At 35.6% G+C, this 15,916-nt stretch overlaps 1 protein-coding gene across 6 annotated transcripts in view; it reads right to left on the bottom strand.

The window, feature by feature from the left end:
• The window catches only part of R3hdm1 (R3H domain containing 1), a 131,645-nt gene that overhangs the window by 49,954 nt on the left and 65,775 nt on the right, over positions 1–15,916 (bottom strand). For 4 of the 6 annotated variants that reach the window (XM_026779658.1, XM_026779659.1, XM_026779661.1 and 1 more), the window contains 10 exons: positions 15,649–15,708; positions 15,426–15,566; positions 11,608–11,716; positions 11,420–11,515; positions 9,605–9,642; positions 9,471–9,521; positions 9,148–9,374; positions 6,665–6,919; positions 4,876–5,027; positions 1,795–1,878 (listed from right to left, as the gene is read on the bottom strand). In XM_026779658.1, coding sequence (XP_026635459.1) covers positions 1,795–1,878; positions 4,876–5,027; positions 6,665–6,919; positions 9,148–9,374; positions 9,471–9,521; positions 9,605–9,642; positions 11,420–11,515; positions 11,608–11,716; positions 15,426–15,566; positions 15,649–15,708 — 1,213 coding nt within the window. Of the gene's footprint in view, positions 1–1,794; positions 1,879–4,875; positions 5,028–6,664; positions 6,920–9,147; positions 9,375–9,470; positions 9,522–9,604; positions 9,643–11,419; positions 11,516–11,607; positions 11,717–13,689; positions 13,813–15,425; positions 15,567–15,648; positions 15,709–15,916 lie in introns of those variants that run through there. The other 2 variants (XM_026779660.1, XM_026779662.1) reach the window with 2 other exon arrangements.

Genomic DNA, 15,916 nt, shown 5'->3' with positions numbered 1-15,916 from the left:
AAAAAACAAAAAAAAAAAAAAAAAACAACACTACATGTATTTAATGAGCTTCAAATGCTGACCTGGGTTCAGAAGTAAAACTCGACACTTTTATATTATATAATCAATATAATCTGAAAGGAGTTACTTTTAAATAACTCTTTCTAAAAAGCAGGGTTCAGGTTTTATGCATTTCTTATCTCCAACCAGTCATTCCTTTTCTTTAATAACTTCTATTCTTAGTGTTTCTCAGCCTGTCATGTAAGTTAAAAGAGCAGAACATTATAAATCAAAGTGTCCTGTTTCTGGATCATTGGTGAGCAACTAGTGGTATCCAGCCAAGGCAGGGTTTAAAATTTATGGGTCATATGACATACATAGTTCCTAACCTGACAGCGTAAGTATTAGTTCTTATTGGTCCCTCAAATGACAGTACAGAGGGAAAATGGAATGCTCACTCTCAGGAAGCAATAGAATATGAAAATAGTTTCTAAACATTAAAATACCTAATAGTTCTAAATTACAAAGTAATACGGCTAAATATTTTTACAAGAGGTAATGTATATACATATTATTGTCAAGAGTCACTCACAAAAAGTATTATTTCTTTTGTGTAGACAGAAAGTTATTTGAGAAAATCATTCAGAGATGAATCTGGTAAATAAGGCTGCCCAGTTCAAAAGGAAAGCACCCTCCACAGAGCAATTTCCAAAAAGCACTGAGAATGGTTTTTCAGCTATAGTTTATAATCCGATTTGAAGCAGTTTCAATATGGAATAGTCAATGGCAGCAACATAGACTATCCCTAGTAAAAGCAAGCAAGCCATCAGGAAGTTCACTTTAAAGAAAGTAATTTTGTTTAAATGTAAAAGCTACTTCAAGTATGGAGTTATGAAAAAGACATAATGTTTCAGGGTGACAGCCTGAGCTATTACAGAGGCTTACAATTATTACAATTATTATAGAATTCAGCACACACTTTGGATTAAGGGTATAATTTTAGAGTCAGAAATCGTCAAGTGATAATAAAATCAGACAAAGTCCACTGTATTACAGGCTACAATTCATCTAAATTAACTGATTCTGACCAGCACTGGGCAAAGAATACTTAATATGAACAAGAGGAAAGCTGCCTGTCCTGGCTAACTTTATATCAACTCAACATATACAGAGTCATTTGGGAAGACTGACTGGGAGGCAAGTCTGTGGTGATAGATGTTGGAAAGCCCACCCCATTGTGGGTGGTGCCACCACTGGACAGGTGGTCTTGGGTTGTATAACAGATCAGGCTGAGCAAGCTATAAGGAGCAAGCCAGTGAGTACCACCCCTTCATGGCCTCTGCTTCAGTTCTGGCCTATAGATTCATGCCTTGGGTTCACGCTCCAACTTCCCACAGAGACAGTGTGGCCTGAGAGTTGTAAAATGAAATAAACCCTTTCCTCACCAAGTTGCTCTTAGCCATGATGTTTTCATTAGAGCAACAGAAACCCTATGACAGTGCCATTCCAGGACTACATAGATTCAAAACTGGCATCAGTAAAGAAAAGCAACTAAAATATCTAAGAATATTTTTATTTCAGAACAGTCATCTTGAAAGTTATCCTTTAGAAAAATCAGGACTATTATCCTTTAAACAGCACCATGATAGCTGATATACTCACTGTCTTATTAAAAGGAATACGTTATTATTAATATGGATTACAAAACACCTTTACTTATGCACCTGCCTATAAAAAAAAAGAGCATATCACACTGACCACAATCTGAAGCATTCACTACACACTGTAACAATGAGGTGCAAAGAGATACAGTACCACGGAGTACTGCTGGGTGGGTGAGACTGGCAGGAGCGGGGATGGGTAGGGGGCTGGAGAGCACTGAGCAGGCTGAGAAGAGGACTGCAGAGGAATAACAGGTGGGCAAACAGTTACTGTCAGAAGGAAACGTTACAAGAATTGCATAGCATGGAAATGTGCACTTTGGGGCAACAACTTTAACACTTATAAAGTCATTAAAAAATACAAGAGAATCAACAAGAAAAACAGTATCCAAAGAAGAACTCTACACAGAAAGAACATACCTAGGCTCAAGTTGATGTCATAATGAGAATAATGACTTTTATGTCATAAATGTAACTATGTGCAGATTAATAGAAACTGGTAATCAGCCATTTCAAATCTTATTATCAGAGTTATGACAATAAAAACAAAACTTCTTACTATTATTTCTTGATTTTTTATGAAGGGGCTGTCCTATGTTTATGCTGCTCTATACTACTAAATTATAAACAAAATCCTTATAAATTTACATAGTATTTGTACCAAACTCTTCTATTTGATAAAACATGTTTAAATTCTCAGAGACAATGTTCCTAAAATTTAAGTGTTTTGTGAGAAAACCTGCTCAGAATAATACCTCAGGGACTGGAGGGCTGTCTCAGTGGTTCAGAATAATATACCTCAGGGACTGGAGGGATGTCTCAGTGGTTCAGAATAATATACCTCAGGGACTGGAGGGCTGTCTCAGTGGTTCAGAATACCTCAGGGATTGGAGGGCTGTCTCAGTGGTTCAGAACATGTCCCCAGGGCCCACATGCTGGCTCATAATATGTTACTCTAGTTCTAGGGGATCTGATGCCCTCTTTTGACTTCCACAAGCAACACACACTCATATAGTGTGTATGTATATATATGAAATTTAAACACACATACACATAAGATAAATAAATCTTAATAACCACATCAGGGTGAAACATATCTACATACACACAAACACACATCTTTTATGAAGGAAAAAAAATAAAACCTTTCTTTGTGGCTAAATGCATTTTAATTAAAAGAATTCATGGTAGGACATGAGAAATTAGGTATCAGAAATCTTTAGCCAAATATTCTTCTGTTTCACGGAAAAAAAAAATGCTTTCCAAAGGTACAAGAAACTAGGTGATTATCTACTGTAATCTACTTTATAAATGAAAAAAAAAATCACAGTAAGATAAAGTGACTTTTACTATGCCAGATAAGCAAGCAGAAGAACAACACAGGTAATTCTTATGTGATTAAAAACTCATTTGGTTAAAATATGTATTTACAAATGAATCCTGCACTGGAAAAAGTTCCCAAAAAGAATACTCTTAAAATTCAAGTAACAGTAAAACTGTCCAGATAAACAAAGAAAACCATTTGTAAAAACTACGATTTACAGTGATCACAGACTTTTTTTTTTTAAACCACAAAATTAACAGAATAATCTGAAAGTACAAAAGGTTTAGATCAGCTTAGAGGCAATAAAAGGAAAAAGAGGTGTAGAAGAACAGCAGGAAAGAAGTAAAAGCTGAGTGATCTGTAGAACTGCTAATGGATTATGAATCACTAGCGGAGGAAGCTAAAGCACACAAACGAGGTGTAACTGATCCTAAATCCTACCACTGGCTACTTGATGCACTAACTCAAATAAACAGTAAGACATGATCTTTCTTTAGTCAGTCAGTCTGACCAACTCAAGTGTCAGACGAACAAAAACTTAGATCTGCTGAAGAATAGAAGGGATCTGAGATGAGAACCTATGGTTTAAGTGAATGTATCCAAGAGTGCTACATGATAGAGAAAACTGTAAATTAGAGGAGTGGTTGAAAAAGTAAAACCCAGATGCCACACTGACAACGCTGACAAGGAAATGTCTTTGCAGTTCCTTTTTCTACTTGAACTGTGGCTGCAAAATAATACCATGTAGTGGCTGGTTTTATGCTGTATGTTCAGGAAATAGAAGGGGCTTTATTTGGAATTCCCACATTTAGTGCGTTTGGTTATGTGAGATTGTACAAATCATTATCTCAGAATATGTGAAAGATAGAAACTGGGTATCATTTAGTTAATGATTTTTTGTTTCTTTGAGGATCTAACAGCAACACTTTCAAAAAATGTCCAAGTTAAATCAATCAGAATGTTGGATATTTACCTCAACACCTGAAATTCAGCTCTTTCATGAATCTGTTTCCAAACTACTCTTTATTCCTTCATCCAGGACATCCTCATAACTACATGGGACAAAGCTATTTCTACACTTGATCAAAACCTCAAGTCTGAGGATTGGTAGGCAAAATTATTCCTAAGAGATAATAATTTGAGACAATAATCTATAACAAGGAAATCTTTGAAATCTCAAAAGCTGTACTAACCTTATTTCGATCAAATTAAGTAAAAGTGGCAGTCAGTCCTATAAAACTCCTGGTAAAACACATAGCAGTGTAAAGACAATAAAAGCAAATACAAGAGACGGTCCAAGAGGCGAAAGTATTTGCTGACAAGCCTGAAAGCCTGAGTTCCGATAGAAGGAAAGAATCAACTGTTCTTTGATCAAGTAAATGCATGTTGTGGAACAAACAAACACACACATGCCCAAACATGCACATGAACGTGTGCACACACACATACAGTGTGTATTCATTTAATTAAAAAAAAAAAAAAGAACTGACTCTCAGAATACCCACCCACCCCGCTTCACCCTTGCAATAGAATACTCTGCATGGCTGGAGCAACCTAGTGCAGTTTCTTCTGCTGAATCTATTCAATCTTAATAGCACACTTTACTCACTAGGCCAAAGAGCAATCTGTAGTTATTCTGCCTTGTGTACTTCTTGCTGTAAAACAGGGATAAATTACTTACTAGTTAAGCTCATGAGATAAAATGACTCATGATAATTTTTCTAATATATTATCAGTATTTATTAGTTGAAAGTGTTTAATTTTACCATTTTCTTCCTGTGCTTACTGAATGTGACATCATGGGGCATAATATTAAAGCTGTAAGAGATACTTACATGGCTATCTCAGTCATTAGCCCTACATGTGCAAAGGCAGGTGAACTTAGCATTACATAATCATGGATTTGTGCACCTGTGAGAAAATGTGACTGGCTGCTGGCTGTTGAGGTGGTGGGGGTGGCAGAGGTGGCTGTGGAGGACCAGGCACTTGGGTTCGAACTGGCTGTTGAGTCATAGGAGGATTGTACACAACTGGACTTCCATCTGGATTTATGAAAGGCTGACCTGAAAAGGTGAAAAAAGAAAAAAAAAAGCCAATATACAGTAGGGTTTGAAAACAAAATTGTCACTGCTGATTTATAAAACACATCCATAAATTCCTTATGCACAAACTACAACTCCCAGGTCCGTAAGCCAAAAGTTTTTCTTAGCTTGGCAAGTATCTTGATTTGAAATGAAGCTATTAACAATCTTTATTTTTTTTTCCTTAGTATAAATATTCAAATGTTACTAGTTGGGGGGGGGGGACAGGGTATTGTTTCAGACCCCACTGAGCTCACTGGATAATCAAAATAGGTTCTGAAGGACTGGAGAGATGGCTTAGCAGTTAAAGAGCAATGACTGCCCTTCCTGAGGACCCAAGTTTGGTTCCCATCAGCCACATGGAAACTCACAACCATCTATAACTCTAGTTCCAGGGGACCTAATGCCCTCTTCTGGTTTCTGCAGACATGGCACTCATATGGTGCATAAACATATACTCCAACAAAACATATAAAATAAAAACAATCTTGAAAGAAATATTTTCTAAAAAGTTTGAGTTTCGAATATCATTCTACTCCAGGCATTCAGTTACTATAAACAAAGGAGAAGGGTCAGCAACATTCAAAAGACCCAGAACTCCCACCCTTGGCTAGCCTTACCATGGTCATTAGGGTTTGTATGCATTTCAGTTCAAAAGAAAACACCCGATTCTAAGATATCAGGAAACCATTCAAGGGGATGGGAAATAATCAAGGTTGTCGTCTACACTGAATATATTTAACTTAAAAAAAATAGGATGGAAATGTAGATAACTGACAGCTTAAAACTTGTAATTATGAAATCAGTTTAATAGCAATAGATTATGCATAGCAAAACATTATATAACAACCTTATCTATAAATACATACTTCAATTTCCCTGCTGTAAATGGGGTTTTTTTGCTACCTAAAGGGGCATTAAAAAGGCCATCAATGAAGAATTTAAAGTATGAATATGTGGTTGATAGGAATGAACCTGGGTCCTCAGAAAGAGAAGCCAGAGCTTTTAAATGACTGAGTCACCTCTCTGGCCCTCAGAAAATATTTTGATTATAATGAGCTCAGTAGGGTCTGGAGCAATACCCTATCAAATTGGATATGGTCTAAAGTAAAAGTCCAATAAAATTAATTATTACTAGTTTATGTCAAGGACTAAAAACATATATTGTCAATATTAAATTATAACAACTACCTTTTTAAAAAACAAATGTCTTTATTTCTTATGTAGAAAGCAATTACCATATTTTCAAGAACATTATATATTTTCTTATTTACTTATGTCTTCATAAAGAACATATTATTGGCTACAGAATAAAAATGCTATATCATATAAAGCTCTCTCAAAGGTAACTGACTCATTTCAATGGCATGAATTGTTTAATTATAGTCAGGCTATTTATCTAGTTTATACAATGTCAAATAGGAAGAATTATTTCAATATGATTAAAACTTATAACAAGCCTAAACATCTCTATTAAAGTGGTCAAGACAATGACACTTATTTATCAAAATTAAAAAGCTAACATATGTACTTTTAAATAATTAATTTCAAAAGGTACTCTAAGTTACAGATATTTCCTGCTATGTCAACTGAAATAAACTCTCCCTCTGGATACCCACCTGTCTGTGGGTTGATCAGAATACTGCCAGGTGGTATGCCAGTTGCTTCCAAGGGAAGCAAAAGGAAGCTAGTGCTAGGAGATGCACCTTGACCACTGAGGCCACCATCAAAGGAAAGAGAACTGTGAGTGCTGGCTGCTGGGTAGATGACAGGTGCGCCATGAGAAGGTTGGCTAAGAGCTGAACCTGGGAGAGGCTGCTGGCTGTGAGAAAGAGAGCCTGTAGAGGACCCTACGCTACCTGAAGACTCAGATCCTAGAGGGAGAATAATGAAAAATATGGAATTAAAAAAAAAAAAACAACTTTTAATAGAAAAGTACAGGTTTAAAATCTAATAGTACAATTCATATTCTACAACATGCACTTACAACATAACAGCAATAGCTATTACGATTTACTGACTAGTGGTTCCTTTTGCTTATCCTCCTAAATGTTTAGTGCAACAAGTAGCATCACAGAAATTGTCAGAAAAGTCATAGCCGAATCATGCAATTTACCAAGTTTACAGTAACACAAGTCACAGACAGCCAACAAAGTGTACTACTGACACTTTCAAAAGGACACGTTTTATATATATTTTACCTTTTAACACTTAAGAATATACAGATTATAATTTCCCCAGGAAAAAGAATTTAGCACAGTCAAATGCCCCAAACCTCACATATCAGAACCCCTTATCTATAAGAACACAGAAAGATTAAGAATGGTATGGGAAACAATATAAATAATAAATTATCTACTGAAAGAAGCAACACTGTTTTACTATACAATTTCATCTTGAAAATCAGCATCCTCCTATAATAAAAACTCAACCACCTTTCTCTTTTAACTAGTGACATAAACAGTATGAAAAGCATCCCAAGTATTTATGTTAGGACCCCCTTAAAATTTATTTCTTACTTTATTTAAAACTTTAATTTTAGCTACTTTCAAGCCTACAGTCTCTTTCACAGGGACAGGGTTAACGCACAATGACTGAGGTGGACAATGAGACAACGAAATATACAGATTCAGACGTACTTGTAGTTCAGTTAGGTTGTTACTACGGGAGCTGACTCTGGGATGAAGGTTCTAATGAATGTAATGAATAATTATGATACACTATACAGACTGTCTTCTGAAGAACAAGGCATATAAAAATGACATGTGAACTTTACCACTTTGCTTTCTTTCTTTTTCTCTTTTTACGAGACAGGGTTTCTCTGTGTAGCACTGGTTGTCCTGGAATTCAGAGATCAACCTGCCTCTGCCTCCAGAGTGCTGGGATTGAAGGTGTGCACTACTGGGTGTGTGTGTGTGGGGGATGACAAACTATCACTTTTACCTATTAAAGGATTAAAACATACATTGTCTCTTAAAATAAGATAGCACAAGTTATTTTTAGTTTTTCCTTATTTGTGTGTGTGTGTGTGTGTGTGTGTGTGTGTGTGTAACATGTGGAGCTTTCGAGAATTAGTTCTACTAGGGTATCTAAACTCAGGCCATCAGATTTGTACAGTATACTGACTGACTGGGCAATCTCAGTGGTCCCAAGTTATTAAAATGTTTTAAATTAGGCCAGGCATGGGGGTATACATCTTTAATCCCAGCACCCAGAAGGCAGAAGCCTGAATTTTGCACTCTCTAAATGACTTTCTCACAATAGAGATTTATTTTCCTAAATTGCAGTATACACAGATAAGTATACAAATTTCAAAAACATTCAAAAAATTTATTGTCTTTAGCAATGTTATCATATCCACTAAGACGTTTTCAATAGATTTATATTTTAAGGCTAGAACTGTAATTCATAAATATTAGCAATTTAGAGCATATACTATATTAAAAATTTTTGCTGCCTTAATATACCTTCCAAAAGTAGTTGCCCAAACTAACTGTATGTTTAGCCTAATCTAAACAGGTTAGGGAGAAATGGCCATTTCTGTCTTCCATCTTTATTTTGATATAAAATAAATAAAGAAAGAAATACAAAAGTCCTAAGACACAATAAATTCTGTACAAGAGAAAAGTACAAAGCAGTCAAAAGAATCAACAGATTATTTAAATTTCTATTTATAATAGTTGTAGGTATATTATTTTCCTTTGGTTTTAAAGTTCCTCAAAAATTTCTCAGCAATCTTATTCATTTGTTATAGGGTAAGTCATGAAGAGTGCAATCAACATTTGGCAGTATGAGAAACACCTAATGTCAAACAATCCTGGGTGAGAAGCCATGTCCCCTCCCCTACACAAGAAATAAATCCCTTAACTATGAGATTAAGTTTATATAGCAACAGCCAAGGTGCTTTACTTCAGTTTGTAATTTTTATCTCCAGGACCAAATGAATCCTAAAGTCGCTGTGGCCATCACTCCTTCTGTGCTTTGTAGGTAACTGAGCTAAAGGTAACATTTCATTGTGGGATAATCAGCATCATGTGATGAGAAGCTAAGACTTTAGGCAAAGTAACATTTTGACTGTACAGTTCTAGGTAGATACTTATACCTGTTTTTGAAAGCCTGCCTATGCTTCTGCTGCTTCCAGAACTATCACCTCTTGTCAGGACCGAGATTCCACTAAAGCTGCTGGCTTTGGTTACAGCAGGTTTCAGGTTCCGGAAGGAGCTGTCTGAATCTGTGCTGCTCCAGGGTCGTGGCTCTGAGTATTTCAACTCATTTTCAGTGCTGCTCTGATGGCTATTGGTTGATCTCCCTGAAGCATCTTTATTAACTCTGTAATTTAGAAATAAAACATTGCAAAGCTAATAGGGGGAAAAAGAAAAAAATATGCAATTTTTTTTTACCACTGACTGGAAAACATTCCAATACCTAAATATCTGGCGCCTCTGCTGGGTACCACTAGTGTCCTCATCTTGGATTCTGTTGGCATTTTAATAAGACACGCAAATTGTTATTAGCTTCCATTAGATAACAACCAGAATAGATATTAAAGATTTCCTTACCTTTTGTCAATAATATAGTTTTCTTGGGAACACAGGGACTGGAAAGAAAGAAAGGCATAAAGTTTGTCAAATACATGGTCTTTTGTATATTAATGGTAACAAGAAAAATCATATACAGTAACTTAAGAGTATACCCAAGGGCTGGAGAGATGGCTTAGCAGCTAAAGGCTAGGCTTACAACTAAAAATATAAGAGTATACCTCCAAAAAGATCCAATAAATGATAATGGAATTTATCATGGCTTGGAGATATGATGATTATTTTTAATAGATACCTATCTTAGAAGTCATTTATTGTCAAAATGGATTTGAAATTTAAATAAGTCTTCTTAATGGGGATGAATTCAAGTTTCACTTATCATATATTTAAAGTCTACAGATTCTCTCTTATTCACAAATATTTGATTAGCTAACAGAGGGGCCTAGGAAAATGGTTCCAAAAGTAAAGACACCTGATGCCAAGCCAGAAGGCCTGAGACCAAGCCACATGGTAAAAGAACTAACTTATAACCTTAGTTATGACTTAGCTGTCTTCTGACCTTCTTTCTCATGCACGTGTATACACATACAAATAATAAATGTAAAAAGCAAAGGCTAATTAATTCACTGTAACACAGTGGCCATTTCTATTTGTGGAAGTAACACACAGCAGATATGGATAAAGCAGAGAATAAGCAGATAGGTCTCAAGCACCTATAGTCAAATTCCTCCAGTGCTGTCACTCTAAGTCACTTCTGTTTGCATTATTGTGACAGTCTTCTAAACTTGCCCTACTCATTCACTTCATAGATCAGGAGCCAAAGCAAGCTCTCTAAAATGTAATTCTTCCATCTTTCATGGCTCCTTGGTACAAGGATCAGGAACATGGCCAACCACCTGTTTCAATGAATAAAGATTTAATGGAACACAACCATGACGATGTATTATGGTGGCTGTCATATCAGAGTCAGTTTTGCCAGATATACATGTGTGGCTCAAGATGCCTAAAATATCGATCACATGGCCTTTTATAGAAAAACAAAACAAAAACCCACACCTGAAGTTCAGCTACCATAGCAAAGGTTTAGGTCTGAGTTCCTGATATTCTCCAGTCTAAAACTTACTTATTTATGCTGCCTGCCAGGCTATGTTCTGGCTACTCTAAATCATTCGATTCTTCCTGTGAGCCTCGGCAAATACTGATTTCCTACTTGAACTTTGGGCTCTCAGAAGCTTACTTACCTATCTCCTCCCCAGTTCAACTTTGTAGTACTTCTCTGTCTACTGGGACTCTATTACACTTTCACGTGTCTCCGTGATTCACACACTGTATTACCTGTCAACCTGTCAACAGCAGTATGCCATTGAGCTTATAAAATACTGAAAATCATTAATCTAATATAGATGTTGAGTTCAGCAGATTTGGATTAAAATTCCTACTCAGTCATTTTCTAGGTATGTTTATTCTGGCTACTTTGCATAGCTTTCTGTTGCCTTGGTTTCCTTATTTAATTATTTATTAAGATTAAGGACACTACAAACAATGTAAGATTTATAGTTACTGATGTTGTAAAAACCTCATTTGTTATAAGCTTTAAAAATGTTATAAAAATAGCCAACTCATTCCCATCCTCTATTGAGTCCTGTGGTCCACCTGTTTTCAATATTGGTAAAACTTATTGTTCCATTGTACTATATCAAATTAAGAGGAACAATATGCTTACTTCAAAAACACGACCTGATATAATATCGTTAAAAATAATGTGATCAATAGCTGGGGGGGGGGGGGGGGCTAGAATGTTGTTAGATAAAGTCCTAAGGGTAAGTTAGCACATACATCTTGGGAAAATATTCGATCTCTAGCTCTCTGGTATTCTTCTTCTCTTTCTTCTATAGATTTGCTTCTTCTGTCATCTCTTAAACGTATTCTCATCTAAAGAGGCAAAAATGATCATTAGGAAAATGAACTGTTGATATAATTAAAGCTCGCACTTAAAAAGAATGTAGCATTTTTCTCAAGATTACCTGGCTATCATCTTTGTCAAAGCTAGAGTTATCTCTCTTAAGGATGTATCGTTTCTGAAAGTCTTCACCCCTATCATCCTTAATGTGTTCATTAAATTTCTGATCAGGTCTGAAAAAAAGAAACAAGACAAAGGAACAAAAAATTTAATGCACTGTATTTACAAAAAAGTAAAGCAATATATGCAAGTTAATAAAAAGTAATATTGTTATTTATCAGTGCTGCTTAAGACACACCACTATCACCTCAGTTCATCATCGTGAGACTCCTCTGAGTAAACGCTACTCTACGGGATAGTGTAGAGGCTTTTCAAAAACAGCAGAGGTTCTGGGGTCATACTGTTTGGGTTTAAGTCTAGCTTTTGAACATAGTACTGGCTTTAAGATATGCATAATTATTTAATATTTTATTCCCATTTTCTCATATGTAAGACGAGAATTATATAATGCACCCAGAAGAACTTGTCATTATAATAAACCCTGAGGAAACTGGTCTTCAAGAGGGTAAAGCACCTGTGGGAAGTCAGATAAGCACATGAGAATGCCACACGTGGAGCACATGGGGCCACACTCCCAGGCTGAGATCCTGTCTATGCTGTCTATGCACAGACAAAGAAAAGCTAAGTACTGCATCACACCCATTATACTCCTCCAGTTGTCATGCCATACAATAAAAGCGATCAAGGATTTTGTACTGAATTAACTAAAAACCTAAGAAACTACTTGAAAATGTTTTCAAGTTGCCCAAAATTCTAAATTACATCAGAGCATAACTTTGTTTTGCACTAACTTAAACAGGTTAGAAAAGGTAAGCTCTTATGTAGAGATTAACACTGGAAACCAAAGCAATGACTGTGGAGTTTAGTATGACTTCTGTAACATAATAGTTTTTCCAGATTAGGAATGTTAGAAGCTTCAATAAACCTGGAAGACAGATGAATAATCATGGGCCTTAGACATTCAACTTATGTTAAAATTGACCTCTGACAATATATTCTGAGCTCCAACAAGTTAATTCAACTAATATTGTACAACTTATTACCATTTTACATTGTAATTACTGCTTTGAAATATAACACTAAACATTTTAATATATTTAAAGAAAATCTAATAAATTCCCTATACAGTTACATAAACAATACAATATATATTTTCTATATAGTTCAAATACATATCTACATGTTTACATATAAGCAATACGAGAACACCATGAATAAAATTTCATTTCTTTGAGACGGTGTCTCACTGTGTAGCTCTGGTTAGCCCAGAACTTGCTTTGTAGACCAGGCTGACTTTAACTCCCAGAGTCTACCTGTCTCTGATTCCTAAGTGCTGGGATTAAAGGTGTGCATCACCATGACTGGCAATCAGTAAATTTTAATCATAAACTCAAGCAATGACGTTTCAGCAAACCAAGACCAGACATTTCATTAATAAATAGAATCCAAAACACATGCATAAACATTTGTTTTAGTTTAGCGACTAATTTTGTTTTTCTGATAGGGTCTCACTGGTCTGGAACTTGCTATGTAAACCAGGCTGACCAAAAAGGCAGAGATTCCCTTGCCTCTACTCACTAAGACCTACGATTAAAGTCATGTGCCACCACACTCAGATCAATTCACCAATTTTTAATAAAACACTGTAGTTGACTCCTCTACATTACACAAAGGGAGATTTAAAGATGGAAATTATCTAAACAAGATGAAAAAATTGTATTGTAAAATGACGAATGAAACAGAGCAGTTAAAAAAAATCCATATCAAATTAAAAATATGAGAGTACAACGCTTCATGACCAAAATGATGAGAGTCCGTTTCCTTCCGAGTTTTAAAAGTCATGTATTTAGTACTGACCATGACAGTATGCCGTTTGTCAGAGAACTGATGTGTTTACTATTATTACCTATAGCTGTAGCTGTGTAAAGTCACATGTTCTTACTTGAGGCATCTGTATTTGAGTGAGAGACTCTTATTCTAAAGTTAGCTCTACAGTTTAACCAAGGCCCTGGCAACTTTTCTAAGAACAGCTGGATTCCCACACAAAATATGGCAGGCATTTCAGCTAACCTTAAGACTGTCTTACCTCTTTCTTTTAAAGATGCCTGAATTTACTGCCCTGCAATCGGCAACTTCCCGCTCCATTGAGACACCCCAGTGGACACCCGGTTGTTGACATCCACAACACCACTGGTTCAAGGCTGGAGCGGGTAATCTCCCTATGAGGAAAAGGTAAGTTTGTTTTTATTCAATGTGGAGCAGATCTCTAAGGTTTTCTGATTTACAACCTTCTTCAGATCCCAGAAGATATAAAGTAAGAATACAGTGTAACTTCAATGATCTGAAACAGTTATAATTACATTAACCCATACTTTGTAAATATCTCTGCTTAACTAAATTTTTGATTACTCTTACAAATAGAACCCTAAAAACTTTTCTGACATCATTTATAGAATTCAAATAACTGAAGTTACACTGTATTGAAAACCTTAGAGAGTTGTCAGTCAAAATGTTAGTCAAAATGCCTGCTAATGTTCATGTGTTTGGGCATCCAGCAGCTCTAAGTAAGGTTGAAGGGTACTGGTTAAAGAGAGTAATTTCTAGCACTTTCAATTCACCTACATCTTACTAAATACTATCCTGTTTTAGTCATTATATAATTAACTGGAAAAAGATTAACTGATAAAAGCTGTTTCAATAAGATTAATGAATAGACATGATGAAACTAAATCAGATTTGTATTTTCTAATAATCCCCAGAAATTAATAAGGACTTTCTGCCCAAGGCAATTTATTATTTTTTGTTGTAGGAATAGTCATTTAAAATATGAAATACACCTATCTAGTTGATAAAGACTATCTGAAATTGAGGAGCCCCAATTTTGCTTCATCAAGCAACATGGCACCTATACTGGCAAAGACTATGGTAATTGAAGGGACTAGATGAATTAAATATAACCATGTAAAAATGAATGGTACAGATAAGACTCTGGGAGTTATTTGACCTGAGGAAAAGCAGAAAAAAAAATGAAGTGAAGAACATTATTCATGGCACTTGAAATTGAATGCTACTTAGGTCTTAGGTCTCTTTCTACCATTATTGAAAATGATAAAGAGAATACTATTGCACCATGTATGCTGGCACAGACCTATAATCCCAGTGCTACAGAGAATGAGAATAGAGAACTTTTTATAACTCAAGGGATTGAGTGCAGATCCTTGAGCATAGTCATGTGCTGTACTGTTGAGCGGTAAGCCCAGCCTTTTAAAGGGCTTTCAAAAAGCAATTACTTTTAAAGCAAAGGGTTCCTTTTAACCATTTAAAAACTTTCCTCAGTAAATTAGATATGGCCCAAGAAACAACATAGCAGTATGGAAGACTGGAGTTTCAGTTTCTTCATATATGACATAGAAAAAGGAAAAAAACAAAACAAACCAAACCAACAAAATGAAACAAGATTTTGGAAATAACAAAGTGGTAGACGATATGAGGGTGGCAAAATCTGAAACGCTTTTTCTTTTTTTTTAAATTATTTAAACAAATCGCCTAATGGTGGCCATGGATACCTAAATTAACTTTAAAAATTCATTAAGAGAGTAGCTGTCAAACAAGGTTGATAATATGTTCTCCGAGGTGTTTGTTGTAGCTGTGCCTAAGACAAGGCTCATCTTCCTCATCTGAATCCAGGTTTGCATTTTGTTCACAGCGAGATAAAAGTACTTTTTGGCTCCATCACACAAAGTTATCATGGAATTTACCACAAATGGAAGGTGCTGTAGGAAGGCAAGTATTAGTTCACAGACAACATAACTGAACACTTACATTCTTGTGTTGCTAGTTTTGTTCACTATGACAGACTTTCCACTCTGATCAACATTGTGGTCTAATCCAAAGTAGGCAGCCACTCTGTGTAACAGCATCCTGTGGTAAGATGTCATTGGGGGAAACTTCTTACGTGGAGACCTGAAGGAAGAGAACAGCTAATTTAATAACTCAAGGAGAACTACAATGACAATTCCTTTTCTTGTTAAATGTCAGAACTTACTCATTATTACCAATGAAATCTAAAATTTCTTGTTCCAATTTCAGCAGCATCATTCTGTCCCTGAAAGAAAGGATGGAGACCCTTACATGTAAACTTAGCACGGAAGTAATCATAAATGTCAACAGGTTATAAAATTTACTAATTACCCCCTAAAAAGAACACGCTCAGAGATAGTACAAGCTTGATGCTAGTATATTTATAAGCTCCCTAAAAAAGAAGAGTTAAGAGAATGAAAAAATTTTTTGGTGTAACTTTTTAAGGTAGTTTC

Source organism: Microtus ochrogaster, chromosome 6 (genome assembly GCF_000317375.1).
Source record: "Microtus ochrogaster isolate Prairie Vole_2 chromosome 6, MicOch1.0, whole genome shotgun sequence".
Taxonomy (NCBI): Eukaryota; Metazoa; Chordata; class Mammalia; order Rodentia; family Cricetidae; genus Microtus; species Microtus ochrogaster.
The sequence above is the reverse complement of the archived record's forward strand: the minus strand, read 5'-3'. Positions and strand labels throughout refer to the sequence as shown.